General features: G+C 34.4%; 1 protein-coding gene across 2 annotated transcripts in view; it reads left to right on the forward strand.

The window, feature by feature from the left end:
- The window catches only part of STX18 (syntaxin 18), a 66,486-nt gene that overhangs the window by 35,297 nt on the left and 13,118 nt on the right, over positions 1-18,071 (forward strand). For both annotated transcript variants that reach the window (XR_014692286.1, XM_084516834.1), the window contains exons 3-6: positions 8,791-8,906; positions 10,300-10,377; positions 10,495-10,561; positions 14,304-14,419. Coding sequence is in view for 1 of the 2 variants with exons in the window: in XM_084516834.1 (XP_084372960.1) it covers positions 8,791-8,906; positions 10,300-10,377; positions 10,495-10,561; positions 14,304-14,419 (377 nt within the window). In the remaining variant the exon portion in view is untranslated. The remainder of the gene's footprint in view (positions 1-8,790; positions 8,907-10,299; positions 10,378-10,494; positions 10,562-14,303; positions 14,420-18,071) is intronic.

Here is an 18,071-nt window from a genome sequence, read left to right on the forward strand (position 1 = left end):
TACTTCTTTATTTTTATATTTTTTATTATTATTGTTTTTGGCATATATAAACTATCCTGCAGAGGGGAGATCTTTAGTTCATTTTTAGAGGAAGATGAGAAAGACAACTGGAAGAAAGGTTAATTGAAACTAAGGTCCAGGCCTAATTAATCAAACTTTAAGTATTTAAATTTAAATCTGAAAAGCTCAAGAATTACTAATTGCTTGTTCACCTCTTTTCTTCTTGAATTGGCTGTTAGCTGTAACCTGAGAGGCAAACCTTAAACAAGTGATGCAATGGTCTGAGGTGCACTTTAAGCCACCTGCACCGTTATCCTCTCCTCTTTATCAGGGTTCACTTACTTTCCCTTATAATTTTGTAGCTTTCTGTAATAGGGATTTTTTGTTTTGTCATGTTTCTTGTTGTATCCTGTCTACCATGGTTCTCCTCTGGTCAGAACTTCTGAGAGCTTTAGTGTGTGGTACTGATGATCTGGTATCATCCTCCGCTGGCAGCACAAGTTAGAGTGGAAGGCAGTTTTGGAAACTGGCCTGTTAGAAGACTCTGATTTACAGAGGGGTACATATAGAATCTCTTCCATCAAACTTCTCTCCAAATGCATGCATTTTTTCTCAGCATTTTGCTTAAAAAATGTGTTGTACTACTGTTAAAATCTGTGTCAATAAAATAAAAACTTGGGCTTTCTCCACCTCACACATCTTAAGGAAAAATACTGCTGTTTTATTTGGCATTAGAGCCTTGTCTTAGAATAAAAAATAAATGCGTGTATATACATATATATATATACATATATATGTGTGTATGTATATATATATAAAAGTAGCAAACTTATTGATCAGTTTAACTATTTTTGTGCTGGTTTCACTATTCACCTTACTATTTATACATTTCAAACCTAATGAAGCCCTTTGGGCATCATGATCAGTGAGCACATTTAGTGACAGGGTGTTTTATAAGAAAGTAGCTAAATCATGGGCGACTGCATCACCAGCGCTCCTACTAATAGTGGCTGTCACTGAGCTATCACTGCATATTTTTAACTGCAGTCACTCTCCAAGCATCTTTGGAAGGAAGTGAAACTCAGCAATCAAGTAATGCTGTAAGGCATCTCAGAACATTTGAAAATTAATCAATTTCTGTTGAAAAAATACTCTGACAGTACTTAAAAACTGCATTAACAAACAGTATTTGGATATTTGTTAATAGCTGGTTTATCTTAAGGACTTCCTCACCAGCTTTTTTCAAGTAGGTTTATTATCAAATTTACTTGATAATCACAGAAGTAATTTTCAATTGATTAGCCAATATGGTAAACACCAGAAATTTAAATATTAGAAATTTATCCCTACTAAATTGCAATCTTTAAGGACTTACCTTGCAATGTAACATTCAGCAAATGGCTGTCTTTAGTGAGAGAGCTGAGCAGAAAAGAAAACTAAACAAAACCCTTTCCTAACTCTGTAAAGTCTGAATACCAACTCTTTTCTAAGTGATGCTCTGATGAGGCTTTGTTGATTTTAGTGGAATAATTTCTCATTTATATTGACATAACTGACTGCTACCTGTTCTTTTTCAGTTCTGTGATGAATTAGATGCAGGGGTAGAATTAGATGTAGGGGTAGTTGGCTGTTTCCTTTGTCTCCCTTTAGTCATAAATGGTTTCCAACAAAACAAGGTGATCACTCATCCTGCAAAGGAAAAGGCAGAAACTCTTCGTTCCCAAAGATGTTAACAAGGTGTGGGTGACTTTTTTTTTCTTTTTAAGCAAACAGTGATCATTCCTTTCAGATAAGGGCTGTTACTTGACTTCCCTTCTTTAGTGTATTATTGCCATGTATTCTATGTATTCTTTCTTTCTGTACATTTACTGTAATACACTCCCACATTGCTTTCTTCACTCTGCCATGAGAGATCTTTTGTTCAGTCATTGGTAAATTGTCTGATATTTAGTCTGTGAACAACTTGTGCCTTTCTTTGCCTTTCTTCATGAGCTCCTACATGCTTCAGACCACTGAACCACCAAGGCAGTTTAGTTGTGTTACATCTGGTTCTAGGAACTAGCTGTAGTACAGTAACAATTGGGAATTGGAAATGATCCTCTGGAGGTCTCCGTTTTCTCCGAGAGATCTTTCTAGGTTGAGATAATTCAAAGACCAGTAGTTATTTTTACTGTTTTAGTTTAATCAGACATTGGAAAAGAATTAAGATAATTTTTTGACAGTAGAAGACCTCATACTTGAAACGGAAATCAACTGTTTGTCTGGGTTAATTTGACATCTTATTTACTCTCTTTTGCAACTGTAGAGATATTTATACGGTCCATCAGTGCTGTGCAGACTGGTTCTGAGTAACAATGCTTTTTCCATGGGAAAGGTGGGATGGGTGCCTTCTGATAAATCTTCACTATGTGCTTCTGTGGACCTTCCGTACAGTTAAGTGTGAAAGTTTCGTGTGTTGTTTACAGCAGTTAATGTACTTTGAAAAATTATTAAAGAAGCATTTTTTCCTTAAGTGATATCGGATCCCACTAATTACTCCTCTTGCTCTAACGTTCATCTACCTAGTAAAGCTGGAAAAAAAAAAAAAAAAAAAAAAGCAATAAATCAATTGCATGTTTGACCACTAATAGAAGATGCATGCCCTGGGTTTTGTGGAGAATGCTCCCTTGATGTAGCTAATAAAAGAAAATAAGTCACCATTAAAGGATTCTAAAAATAATCTCTTACAGGCTCCCCTAGAATGCCAAACTGCTTTATTGTGCTGACTTAATTATGTTTTTATAAGAAGCAAGCCTTTGTTACATTACGACAGTAAAAAGTGGAGATAGCCTTCAAGAGAAAGTCTAGCATCCTCTTCATGGGGGAACGTATAGTATTTCCATGTTATCTAGGGAATTATTTTCAAAGAATTTATTTTCTCATTTTACTAAGTTCAGATATCACATTTTAGAAATAGTAATTCTTCTTAACATCATTCTGGATTTTCTTTGCAATATTTTACAGAACTGGAAATACTAATTGAGGTGTGCCTGTACTGCCTGCTCTAGTAGCTGAAGCTTCCCCACAGACGTTAAGAAAAATGTTTTAAGGATGTTGTTGTTAGATGTTTTGTCATTAGAGTAGGCAGGTTTTTACTTTGGATTTATGTTGAGCAGCTTTTTGATGGAAATAGGAAGTAAATTAAAATGCCCAAAGCATAATAAATATTATTTGAATTTAGTAGTTAAATAAAATAATAATAATGATTTAAAATGTACTGGTTGCCCAAAGGAAAGAAGTTTTTAGAAATGTCTGCTGTACTTAAAACTAAGGTTATGCATACATATACATATATATACATATGCACATACACATACACACTTTTCTGGGGGGATATGTATATATCTGTAAGACAATACTGCATGTGGTAAGTCATGTTTATTTCCATTAAACATAGTCCACATCTGTATTTTAGAACTGGTTGATTTCAGCTTTTCACTTCTTTATTTTGTAATGCATTGTTGCAGGAAAAGCTTTTCAAGCAGAAACTTTTTTTCTGCTTGGTTTGGTGTCTTCGTTGAATGAGTAAGCAGAAAATATTTTAGGCAGCGTCAGAAAGAGTTACTGATTCCAAAACCTGGTGTAATGCCTCCACAGGATGTTCTCTATGCTTTTCCAGAAAAACGGGATCATAGAAAAGATAGATTGGGTGGAGCGTAGCATTCAAAAAGCGAATGGCGAGATCATTCTTAACATTCTGCCTTCCTTACTTTTAAAAATATCCTGCAGTGGACCTTCTGTATTCTTCCTCTGCTTTGTGTCTTGTTTCCTTATCTGTGCTCCTAGATTTTTTTTTTTATTATTTTTTTTCCTCAATAACATACACTGGTTTCTCTGTAGTCTTTACTGTTCAATGTGTACGTTTGTGTTTCTATACATGTTCTCTTTATTATTTCTCTTTATTCTGCTTTTTCCTCTCCTTTGGACACTATCCCAGCCAGTGTTGCAGTGAGGTGCAGAAATGAAACAACACTCCAAAAGCGCAGGACAGCAGAAAGATTGCCTTTTATTTGCAATGGGTTGTACTACAATTATGCATCCCATAGTAAAGATCACTTTTATGCAATAATATGTTGTTACATTCAGTTTATGGTCCAGCATGATCCCCGATGGCTTTTTGAAGTACTGTTTCCTAATTGCTTGTTCCCCACGCTCTGTGTGTTCAGGTAATTGTTCCTGCTGCAACGAAGACCATCCCTTATTCAAATTCCTCGCATCATTTCTCCATGTTGGCAATATTGTTTTGAACTGAAGTCTTGTTCAGTTAAACCAGTTTTAATTTGCTTACTACTTTGCCTCTGCAAATTTAGTAAATGTGTACTCCATTTCACTGAGTTGTTATGCAAGTATTTAACAGTATCAGAAGCAGGACAGCCCCTGTGGAACACAACTCAGTACCTCCTCCTGGTTTGGTGTATAACTACTCTATGTTCAGCTTTCCAAACAGTTTCACATCTGTACAGTATTTGCTCCTTGTAACTTACTTATGTGCTGGTAGCTTATGAGAATGTCATGTGGGATGGTAAAAAAAAAAACTAGAGAGAAGATATATGGCAGTGGTTGGTCTTCATCCATCCGTGAGACCTGTTGCTACATTCCCAACGTAAATTACTCGGTATGTGACTTATTTGTGATACATCATAGATATTAGTTATTGTTTTGTTCTTTTCTAAGCAGTTAAAAATTGATCATTTGTTCTTTTATTTTCCTAGGCTGAGTGGTCTATAAATCCTTTACTTTTTTTTTTTTTTTTTTCAAATACAGATGCTACAGTTTCATCTTTTCATCTACCTAGAACTCATCTATCGTCCACTAATTCCTGGCGGCAAAGATACATCCTTTAATTTGATGCATTTTCTATTTTATTCCAGAGTTTGGCCTCCTGTTTCTGCAAACTGTATGATGTTTATTCACCCTGGGATTTTTTTGAAGCCAGTGAGTTCCCTTCAAGAGCACACCATTGGCATACAGATAGGAGGGATACATACTTTTTGAATTCTGCTTGCATCATTAGCTCAGAAGCACTGCACCTTCAGAAACACTCATGCCATGACCTGTTATGGCACCATACACGCTCAGCATCCTGTTATTACTACCTAACACCTATCACTTGCTATTACTGATGGAAGTATCAACAAATAACTTTGATTTTTTTTTCCTGAATGTCAGAGGTACTAAATTAGGCCTATGTTTAGTAACAGTAAGCTAAAGGTAGTAGTAACTGCACTTTACAATTGACCTCAGAGATGAAAGCTAATGCAGAGAAAGCCATAAATATCTAGGTTTTCTTCATACTCTGCATATACTTTTATTTCTTTACTGAGTAGCAAGCCAACACATTCTTTGGTCTTTCTGTATTAATATTTGTGGAGTAATCTCATGTTATCCTAGGCAGTCCCTTGTCAGTCTCATCCTGGACTTGACCCTTTTCTGATTGCATCCTTATGTGCTGTGTTCCTTCAAAGTTGCCAGTAGCAATCAGACCTAATTTGCACTTTCTGTATTCTGCTTTATTGTATTTGAACTCAATGAAGAGCTCTTGAAATAGCATAGTTCATCTCTTACTGCATTGCCTGTTCTTCCCTTCGATCAAGGACAGAATTGCAAATTATCCCAATGTCATTTCCATAGGAAGAATACTAGTTCACCTGGATTTTTTCTGTTCAGTCTTTGAATTCCATAGAAAAAGGAAACCTATCTTCCTTTCTTTTTTATACCATTGAAGTCTGCCTACTTGATGGCCACTGTCTTTATCTCACTCTTAACCCCTCTTCTTAAGTTGCTGTCCAATCCAAATTTCCTGTGAAGCTATTTCCAGCTGATGAGGATAAAAATCTACAAGAATTGTGCACCCTTCTCCCCTTCTTTTTCTGCATACATTAGCCAGTGTGTGCCTCATGCTTTGGCAAGTTCTTGTGATTCTTTCTGGAAAAAAAAATGGTTCATTTGACCTTTCCTGATTTCATGATGTAGCAGCCCAGTGACACTGCTGCTGGTAGTACTTTGAAGCAAGTCTTTGCATCTCTGACATGTAGGTGGCTTGGGATTTTTTTGTTTGTCTGTTTTAGGGAGAGGGGATGTCCCTTTGGCCCATTCCTTTTAAACAAATGGTTCTTTCTCCAGTAAAGTTAGAAGCTGTTGATTAGATGGATTTTCTGCACATGCAGACTTCCTGAGGAGTGCAGTGGGGCTCAGGGGCCCTGTTAATACCAGTGGATGTTGTATGTGTTTTGGCATAATGCCATGCAGTTGGGTGGTTCCATCCTTGCCTTCACAAGGGGGCTGGAGTTTCATGTGTCCTTGGCTCTGGGTGGCTTGACTAGATCTTCTTCAGAAGTGCTGGTGCCAGACACTAAGCTATAAATGGGGAAAAAAAAAAAAAAGAAAAAAAAAAAAAAAAAGAGTATTCTATTTATTCTTTATCTAGATTGTCGCATTTTGCTGCCTTCGAAGCTGTGAAACTGCTGTAAAAATTTGACCTACCCTGTTTTTATTTTTGCAGCTATGAAAGGTAACAGAACAACTTGTCAAAGGTGTCAGTAACATAGTGATGCACTGAGGATCACTAATAGTTACCCTACTAGTAAAAACCAACCGTGCCTCAGGCAGTTTTTTCATATGTATTTCTAAGGCTGATTTAAATGAAAATTCTTGTTTGCATTTTGTAATCTTTACCCTGTACAGTTAAAAAGTGCATGGAAAGCATAGAACTCATTAAATACCACACAGTTGGGCAGGGTACAAGAACCTAGGTTTACCACACTCCGTGTAAGCTGTGCAAAGGGAGTAGGGAAGCAGTCTGTCCTAATATATTTAATGGTGTGAGTTGTTTTACACTGCATTGTAACCATCAGTATGTCATTTTAATCAGGTAGGAAAAGGCTGTCTCTAAAATGAGACAGTCAGATTTTTTCATTGTTCAGAAGCTGTTCTCTAAGAGAATACAAGTGAGAGGTCCAGTTTAGACTAGCACTGATTACAATTTCAATAGGGCTTTTGCCATAATTATATGGAATTCATCTCTCCTGAGCAAAGGAGAGCAAATCAGCTCTTGAAAATCAAATGGAAACATTATATATGGTTGCTTTTCTGTAAATCTTCTGTAAATCATACAAAATAATTTTACAATATTTAAAGTGGTTTTAATCAGAGGGAAAAAAATCCCTAATATTTATATGTCAAATATGTGATAGTGTTGGAAACAAACAAGAGGAAAATAAAGAATATTACTTATAATTAATTTGCCTTTCTGTTTGTCGGCTAATTTGTGCTTATCTGCAATACAGCAGATACCAATTTTCAAGCAAGGTGAACCTTGTGATGCCTTTTTTTTTTCCTTTTTTTTAATATATATAGATATATATATATAGCCAGTCACCCAGGGTGAGGGTGAAGATGTTTTGGGATACCTGGGGATGATAGAGTGAGCTTCAAACTTTGTGGAGAAGCAGTGGGAGAACCACACTGACAGTACTTTGACATATGAGAAGCAACTGGTGGGATTGCATGTGATGAGAGGTGATAGAGGAGAACGAGATGGGAAGATGTGAAATGGTTGTAGGGCATTCCTGTGGCAGGCATTGTAGGAGATGTAGGGAAGTTTTGACATTGTTGTGGTGAAGTATGAGGGACATCTCTAGGGTATCAGGCTAGCTTTGGAAACTGAAGATCTCTTCTTTTTACCTGTTTAATTTCATTGATACAGTTGCATTATACATACCTTGAAGAAGAGGGAAAATTTTCACTCATAAATAAAAATCTTAAGTTAAAATGTGTGCATATATTGAAAATTTTCTCTCTGGTTTAAAGGCAAAATAGGCTGTGGTGAGTGATCAGGAAACCCAAGATGAACGTTGGATAACGTGCTGTAGCAAAGTCTTATCATCTTGTGCAGCCACTGCTAAATGTCTCCCTACAGTATGTTTTTTCTGGTGGTTATCTATGTTGTATTAATATTTTACTGACAAGAAGGGACAAAAAGTCTTACAAGTGTACTGTAAGTAAAGCTCTAAGTATACTGGACACAGTTAACATCTGAATGGAGATCTCTGCCTAAAACACAATGATGTTACTTAGCCTTTGTGGTTTCCTCCATTTTCATTAATTTAGTAACAAAAGCATATATTAATCCTATTAAAAATATTAAATACATAATGTATAATTAAAATAGAAATAAACAAGTCTTAAAGTCTTATAATCTATTTGATATAAAATGTACATTATTTTCTGATATTTTTTACTGTGGTTTGGATTCACAGATTTTTTAACAGCTACTTTTTAAAATAAAGTTCAGGATTTAAGATAAAAACATACATTTAAGTGAAATAAGTTCAAAATTTTTGTATTTCTTTCAGTATTTGAACTATTCTTTTCTTACTTGGTGGTGGTTTGTTCTTGTTTCTTTGTTTTGTTGGAATAAATGCTAAGGGTGATGATTTATTTTCTAATTGTATTGCTTTACTGTGCCTCCTTGGTACTTGGTTATACAGGAGATGATAGGATATGTTGTTCTTCCTATCTGTGGTATCTTTTACCACTTCAAAAAATGTTCTAAATCCCTCTCATCTTTATAGAAGTGATGGATATTGTACTTTTTACTTTTACAAATAGTTTGTATCTCCTTTTTATGTGTGAATCAGTGTTGCAAGAAAGCTTCTGGGGAGATGATGAGTGGAAAGAAGGTCCAAAATGTGTGCTTATAGGTGCTATGTTGGGGATTTCTTAGAAGTGACAATTTGTCTTGTTTCTCAGCCATATTATGTCTGAATATGTGAGGATGACAGATACAGAACGTGATCAGATAGATCAAGATGCTCAGATATTTATGAGGACATGTGCAGATGCCATCCATCAGCTGAGAACAGAAGGTAAACCGAGCAATTTCGAAATATTCTTTCTTAGTTACTGATAAAAGCTGAATATTACATGGTGTTATGAGATCTGAAATGCTTTTTGGAAAGAGACTGCCCCTGGAATGCTTTTGGAAAGAGACTGTCCCTTTTATTTGCATCTCTGTAATCCTATTGACCGATTAGCACCATGCTTGGTTTTATTTAATGTAAGTGAAAGGATAAGCCTCAGCATAAAATTTTATTTGTTCAAGTACACTAATTAGCAAGTGTTTAAAAAAATCTTAAATACTTACTATTTAGTAGTAATTTAGCACTGGGGCATAGAGGCCTGAACCAAATTGAACCAAATCTCACTAAAGTTAATGAAAGTCAGTGGCTGTCTCTTTCTAGGTAGTCCACCTGTAAAGTTTTAACGACATTCTCTTTCCATGTTTGAGATAATTACATCACTGTACAAAACGTAATAACATCTATATCATTACACTAACTCTTCAAATATTTTAATTAACTACAGACATTTTCTTGAGTCATTGAATATAGCCCTCAAAAATCTGAGCTCCAGCAAAAAAACAAAACTCAGCAATTCTTCAGAATATATTTTAATTGTAAAATATTGTGTGTATATGCATATATATTTTAAACAGATAATTTACTAGTATATCAAAAGACACAGTTTTCATTGTGACAAGTATTAACAATTTTGCTTTTCTTAATGGGACTACCATTGAAAAGAGTCCTGCTAAAGTAGGATAATTTTGACAGCTTGTGTATGAAATTGTACTTTTACAACACTTATTTCATGTAAGTTGAAGAGAGAACTTCTGTTTTGTCATTTTTAAGTTGTCTTGTTGTATGCATATGTTTTACCAGTATACCAAAGATTTTCATCAACTTCTAAACATGCTCAGAGCATTACTCAGAATCACAAAAAGTGATTCATGAATGGGAACTTCATAGTGTCAAAACAAGAAATAAGTGAACACAACACTTATTGTGCTTGACACAACAGATCCCCAAGATTTCCATGTAGCAAGTGCTCTGGGAAATTTAAAGCGTTAGAAGTTCAACATGTTAAGCAAGTTAAACCTCTAGACCTGTTCTGTACTGCTTAGCTTGATGACATCTATTCTTGTTCAGAAATTAAATTGATGTAATATGACTCAGTGGCATACGTAAAGAATGACAAACACTGTGTGATGCAAGTTGGTTTGAGGTTTTGTTTTCTTGTAATAATTTGCTGGTTTACAGAATGTATATTTAAATATAGCAATGTTCACAATAGTTGTATATAACGTAGATAAAATGTTAATAGGCTCTTGGATATAACTTGTTTATGAACTGAAAATGCAAACTTGTGTGCAATTCAATAAAATGTTAAAAGATCTTGTATCTTTCTTTTTCATTTCAGCACACAAGGATGTCCAGTCTGCTCAGGTGAAAGAGCACAGAACAGCTGTCTTAGACTTCATTGAAGATTATTTAAAAAGTATGTAGTATTTTTTCTACAATACTGAGTGGTTAAAAATGAACATGTAACTATATTTTCCAAGAAAGATATCATGCTCTTCTAACCTGAAGTTTTATTTACTGATATCTTGAACAGGAGTGTGTAAGCTGTATTCTGAACAAAGAGCCATCCGAGTTAAGCGAGTGATAGATAAGAAGAGACTGTGAGTAGTGAGCTCTTGTTGTCAAAAAAAAAATAGTTTAACTCTGCCTTTCATTTGTAGGTTATTCAACAAAACCATTATTCATGTTTAGATTCTAAGGAGATTGGTTTAAATGGAAATCTGTAGCTGGATGAGGAACTTCCACTATCAGCAGGTGCATTTTATACTTCTGACATGTAAAGTTAATTCTGAAAATGGCAAAATGCCAATACAATGTTGTGTACAATTCATATACGTCAATGATCAAAGCACCAAATTAGTAAAAAGTGGGTTAATAAACCTAATGGACTTCTACGTGTACAACAAAATATTTTTGCATGTCCCATTAAGTAATATTCTACATAAAATAATTTAGAATTAAATTTTGCACATTGATAATATGTCTTAAGATGCTATTTAGGATACCATCTGCTTAAGTACAAGAGACATTCGCTTCTCTACTTCTCTCTCCCATTCTCATGGTCCCATTTTTTTTCCCTCCTTCTTTAGACCACTGTTTCTGCTAAAGCAAGTGATTATGCTGTTAATAAATTCTGTTTGAGATGGTGGGGTTTCATAGCAACTAGAACACTGCTTGAAATCAAAATTTTATATGTAACTTCTGTAATTGAACCAAAAGAGCTTCTACTTCCTATTGTCATGGCATACATTCAAGCTGCTAAGCTTTCCATGTCTTCTAAATCTGCATTATTTGAATTCTAGCCTTAAGTTTCATGATGCATATTTTCATATAAAAATAACAAGTTTTAGAATATACACATCAATAGATATAGTACCTTTCCAAGATTTGATGCTGCTATATCAGTTTGGTGTTGAGCTTGATCATCTATTACATTGAAATTAGAGAGATGTTTTCAGAAGTCCATAAGTATATGTTATTCAGGGTGATTCAGCATGATTAAACATGACTGGATTCACTTAAATATATCCTTCTGAGACAAAAATAGAAGTATAAGTACAAGCAAACAAAATACCCCAGAGCAGATCTGAAATTTATTAGAAAGTCACGTGAGAAAAGTAAGATAGGAGTTACAAAAATACCAAGAGCCTGTAACTTTGTGGGAAAAAAAAAAAAAAAAGGAAAAGAAAACATACAAAAACATACTGTGTGATATTTTTATCTGGCAAAAATACATAACCTTACTGATATTCTTCATATTAAGGAACTTTAAAGAAAGTTAGCATGGTTTCTGCTGTGATATAGTTGGCTAACAAATACCAGCTATTTAGCTTGATGTACTCTTGTCATTGTTCCCATGTCAAATGCAAGGTTCAGGATTTCTCAGATGACTAAACAGATGAGACAAGTCAATCTGCTTTATACTAAGCATGAAACAATGAAAAAAAAAAAAAAAAAAGCTATTCCAGAAATTAGAATATCACTTATTTAATTGAGCAGTAAGGGCCTAAAAAATAACCCAGAAGATGCGGTCCTTTTGTGAATCATGGGAGGAATACGTCTTGGCCTCTTCTGTACGAATGTAAGAGCTAAAAAGCAGACATTGATCAGCTGGAGCCTGTATGCATTGCAGATGTGATGTAATGGATAAATTATCATTTAAATTAAAATTCAATTTAAATAAATCACAGGGCATAAACCAATCTTTATGATGACTTGAAGAAAAACTGTCTGTTTTCATGCTCCTTCAACTAGTTGATTTGTAATTTCCCCTAAGATTTCAGTAGATTTCAGCACTTTGTGATAATAGGAGTACGCTCCATCCTTTAAACGAACTAGGCGTTCTTTAAGTAGCAAATTCCAGGCATTTTGTTCATTTTTAATTGAAAACTTTCATACATTAGCATACCGTGGAAAGTAAGGACAATAAATAATGAAGGAATACATTTATTTAAAAGTAAATTAATCCTAGTGCAGGTCTTTTTTTCCTGCAATTTAGTCAGCATAAAGTATGTACTTCTTAAACAATTCTGAGAAGTTTGAAATAAAAATACATGTCATTATGTTTACTTTATGTAAACATTTATGTAAACATCCCAAGCTCTTCCAAAAATCATGTTACAATTTTCTTACGTAAGATATGTTTCTTATATAAGTTATGTTATATACTAATTCATATTTTTTGATTAAAAAATTCTGCCAATTACATAGGACTAATTCCATAGAATGAAATGTTGAGAAATAGAAACAAAACCAATTTTTCTATAAAGGTACTTGGTTGCAATTTTCAGTTTTTATGTTTATAGGTATTCATATTTATATTACATTTCCAATTTTAAACTAATTTTCCATTTGAATTTCTTGTGAGTTATGTATGCAGTTATTCAAATCAATAATAAAAGTTAACTTTTATTATTGGGTGATTGGTGTTTTATTAGTATCAGAAGTACTATTTGAACGGCATGGCCATCCAGATAAGTCTTTTTTTTTTTTTTTTTTTTTTTTTCCCTTGGTATTAGGCAAATTTGCGACTCGGAAGAGGGGAGAATGAAAAGTTCTTTTGTGTAAAACTACACAAAGCCCAGTAGCAGAGTTTTTAGAACTAATAAATGTTCCCTGTTATTATTTTTTTCTTGTTTAAATAACATAGTCTGTCAGTGATGACTAATGCATTATATTCTGTTTTTCTCAGAATTTTGTAATTATTGGCTAGAATTTAGACACAATACAAAGAAGGAAAGGCACACAAAATGCAACACCTTCTGTTAAGCAGCAGGGGAAGATTGCAGATGATAATGAGATTAACTGTTGATTATATATGAGAGGGGAGGAAGTGATGAAGGTGGCACAGCAGGTGATTCAGCCCATTATTTTTTTGTTTTTTGTTTTTTTAGCTTCTCTATCAGCGTAATTGCCATCCATTTAACTGTCTACTATGTAGTGGTTATAGGATTCATTGTTGACAGCAGTGAACCACAAAGCTTACTGGAAAAAAATATTTAGTCACACATTTTAAACTTTTTTGGTGCCATAGTGAAAAATACTTGACAAGTACTGAGGTACTGAAATAATCACTGAACATGCTTCTCATTTTTTATATTGGTTTTCTATTGAAATTGCATACCAGGGAATATGTATCTGACCGTTGCATACAGTATTTATTTGCTTTGCTTCTAAATGGGCTATGGATTCTTTTGGCAGACAAGGTAAGGATCACTCCCATACAGGTTAAAGTATTCTTTATAGCTAGTTAATTATTATTATTATTATTATATAATAATTATAATTAATTATAATTATTAATAATAATTATAATTAATTAATAATATTAATTAATAATAATAATAATAATAATAATAATAATAATAATAATAATAATAATAATAATAATAATAATAAAACTTGTTTCAGGAAAAAAAAATTTGATTCTGTTGTATTTTCTTATTCTTCCCTTATGATAATTGATAATATAAACATGCAAATATTACCTGAAAAAATTAAATAGGTGAGTTGGCTGTTGCTACTAAAAAAATTCAGTATGACCAAAATGTTATATATTCCCATACTCCAGATTTTTTTTTCAAAATTCTTATCAACTCTGAACATGTAATGTATATTGGAATATAAATTATACAGTAATACTGTTCGTGCTTTCTTTGCTTTTCTAATAGTATTTCAGTAAAGGTAGCTAAGTACATTTTGTATCTAGACTGCGAACTCTTTATTATGAAGTTTTCAAGACCAGGTTAAAGTGCAATGAATGCAAGTAATCTGTGGTTGTTCTTGTTTTAGAGAAATTCAGTTGCATTATATCAGTTAAATGAGAGAATCTTATGCTTCTAGTTCCAGACTTGAACCTGAGCAGAGCAACATTTCCAAATCACCTCTTTCTCCTGAAAAGAATTCACAGAATCCTTTAGATGATTCTGAAGAAAAACTTTCTTCTGAGGAAAGCAAAGGTAAGAATAAAGCATAATTATATTTTTGTTTTGTAGCAAGCCCTTTCTATTCAACAGTACTTCTTTCACATTACAAGGGCCTATTCCAAGAAGGGCTCTTCCTGGAACATGTACTTTTTCTATTCTCTTTTTCCCTGAGTTGATCAGGCTTGTGTGATGTACATTGTGGGACTGGGGAAGCAAAATCTTCAGCTTTGTGACGTTTCTTTCAACCAACCAGGTCTTCGGTCTTGATGGATTTCTTCATCCCTTCAATAAACTTTGTGTGAACTCTCTCCTTTTAATTTATTAATTTTGCACTATCCGTCTAGTTATATGTCTTCTGAAACCTGTCTGATCTTTCCATATCCTTTTCACTGATGGTAAGGAATAGGAAAGTAGCTTGATGGCTTTCTAGTAGTTTCTAGGAGTGTTTTCTGGTTTTTAAGCACAGAGACCTTCAGTTGGACACCCCTACAGTATCAACACAAAAGTAGAATATGTTCACAGCGGGGGATTTTAGTGGCTGGAAAGACACAATAGGTTTGGGTATGTTCTTCTCCACAGTCTTGAATCTTCTTGCTGGAAGGACTGCTGCTTCTATTTCAGCAGGCAGGAAATAGCCAGAAGTCTAAAGCAGCAACGCTGACCCCACGGTCATTTCAGCTGGTGCTATTCTTGACAGAACTTGCTGATTGTGACCAGCTTCTGAGGCTGTGGATGTAAGTCCCTTCTTTCAGCCTTTTCTCAGAAAAAAGGCTGAAAAGCCTTTTTCCCTTGGTCTGTTTTGGGGTGTGTACACTCACGTACCTTCATTGCAGAGTGTCTAAGTACCACCATTGTGCAATAATTTCAGGTTTTGTACCAAAAGAGGTATCTTGTTTCTATGATTTCAGAATTGCTTTCTGTGGTGTGATTTCTCCCGCTCTGAAATCTGATTGTCTAGAGAAGTCTAAGACACAGTGTGATTACTCTGTTAAAATTATTCATGGAGGGAAGCAGAAACTGTGGAAAAATATAACATTACATTATTCTGCAAATCTGTTACTGCTTTTTACTTATTTATTAAAAGAGTGAAGTTTCTCTGGGTAGTGACTTGAGGGTTGTACAAAGGGTGGATTCATGTGAAGTGGGTACTCCATTTCTGAACAAGACTGATATTGAATTACCTCGCAATGTGCAAACCGTTTCATTTTCTGACACGGTATTGCTTATCTTCCAACCAGTTTGTACTTCTGCAGCCCTATTGATACGATTTTTTTTTTTTCTGGAGACTGAATTTTCTGTAAGAAGTAAAGGTTTTGATTATGTGTCATTTCTAGTGCTTACTACATTTTTATATTTATGTCTTAAGTGATGCAGCACACAGGCACACAGATGAGTTTCACCTTAACACGTTATCAGTATTTCACAGCTGTGAGCTAGTGCCAACAGAAAAGCATCAGCCTTGTAGCATCTTCATAGCTCTTTGCTCTTGTTGTTGAATGTCTCCGCAATCTCTGAAAGTGTACACTCCAACCACATAAAGTGGCATCACAATTTTTAGCTCAGAAAACTGTGCCATGCCACGGGAAACACCATTCTTTGTTCTCCTTGGATGCAGTAAACCACTTGCAATAAACAGAAATGAAGCGTAGTTTACCGCACATTAATTTTGATTACTCCCATATTCACTCTTATTAGTTCATGCTTTAATTTTGTATGGGAAAGTAGCTAGACATAGGGGTTTGTAATGCAGTTCTTACAAGGGGATGCTGACTAGTCTTTGAGAACACTAAGAAAGTGGTATATCAAAATAAAACCTGTCTGAAATAGTTTGTAGATGCACACAATATGTGGTTCCTCATTTAAGTGTTGGTTGCTGCTGTTTATGGAAATCAGCCTTGTGACTTCACTGGTAGGTGGTTGTTGAAGCATGATAACATGAATGAGATGACTAGTAAACAAAAAGCTCGGTTTAAATCATATAGCCTTTGTAATTGTTTTTTTTTGTTTGTTTTACAAGTAACTTCAAATTTTTAAGAAACTGGAGAAACAATTATGTAGAGAAATAAACTCTTTCATCCATAGGACATGGGTGTTTTAGATCATTCATGTCTATTTCATAGACATGAATGATCTAAAGATCATCATAAAGGTCATAAAGGTCATCAGAGTTTTTTGGTTTCCTTGCTTAAATATTGCAGCTGTAACGGTCTTCCGAGAGAGGTTTTGGTCCTGTCCTTGCCTTGAACATCATGACGGACAGCTGAATGTCCTACGTGGGGTGCTGAACCACAACTTGGGTTTTGTCTGGTGTTTTGGCAGGTACCAAAGCAAAATGTGATTGCTTTTGAGACAAAGCATATGTTTACATTGGCATTATACTGGACATGCTTCGTGGTAGGAAAATAGTCTCTCTAGAGATTACTTTAATATGCTGACTGTGTTTATTTGCATATTACAAATCTGACATTTAGTTTATGGAAATACATGTAAATAATGAGTAGCTTTTGAACCTGTCCACTAGCTTTGCAGCTGTCTCCTGTCAGTATGGAAAAAGGTTGAGATTATTTGATCTTTACTTTGTATCTCCATCATTCATTAATTACATCTATTTCTGCAAATTATATGTAGTTAGCTTTTTTTTTTTTCTTTGTTTGGCTTTTGCTGGATGAATTGTAGAAAAGCACTGCCAGCTCTACAAAAGCTGCAGAATAACTTTCGAAGTGGCCAGAAATGTACCATGGTGACAGGAGGAACTCTGGGGAGATGTGTGTTTCTCACTTACCTCTTGCTTGGATATGTGCTTATTAACAATCACATTGGATACAGGTGCTGTTTTTTAACAAAGCTGACAGTGTCTGAAAGTAATTGGTTCCTCTGGGATAAAATAGGAATACATCTTATTTCTTAGCTCCATAAACTAATTATCTTCTTTTCTTTGAATCCAGTAAATATGTCATTCTAGTTTCAATATAATGTAAATGTATTGATTATCTAAACAAATAACTTCGTGTCTCTGTGAAACAGATTGGAAATACTAATGATGTCCAGTGGAAAACGTTGAGTTGAATTCTTTCTAAATAATATTTAGAAATGCTCTTGTTTTTCTTCCTTACTACTTGTAAGAAAGAGCAGATTTTATTTATTTAATTATTCATTTTAAAGACTGTATGCCTTACCCATAGCCCTCATTTATAACATTATCACTGTTTGGTTTGACATTGTCATCCTGGTTTGGTTGGTGGGAATCGAATATACATGTGTAAAGGAGATGCACGCAACAATACTCTTACTTATTTTTCAAGAGTTTTCACAAATATTCTAATGAAGAATAAAAGGGGAGAAATTCTTCTTAGAATACTTTTAATATATTTGTTCATAAATAGGGCTACCCCATTCAGGGGCTTCCCAATAGAAGATCAGAATGATGATGCCTCAGTGCTGCTTATGCAATTGAAAAAAAATGTAGGTTTAGAAAATTATAGTAAAGCAAATAAAAATACACTTAAAAATGCCGTAAAAACAAAAACAACACATGAACAACTGGGATAAAGTCTGAAGTCTCTCAGGAAGTCTGAAATCTATGAAAGAGTCTATAAAATCTATAAAATGCACTAAACCTTAGTGTATTTTAATTTGCAGCGTGCATCTGATAAGTCAAAGCAGTTCAGCTTGGAATCTGTTCAGT

Source organism: Aythya ferina (genome assembly GCF_964211825.1).
Source record: "Aythya ferina genome assembly, chromosome: 4".
Taxonomy (NCBI): domain Eukaryota; kingdom Metazoa; phylum Chordata; class Aves; order Anseriformes; family Anatidae; genus Aythya; species Aythya ferina.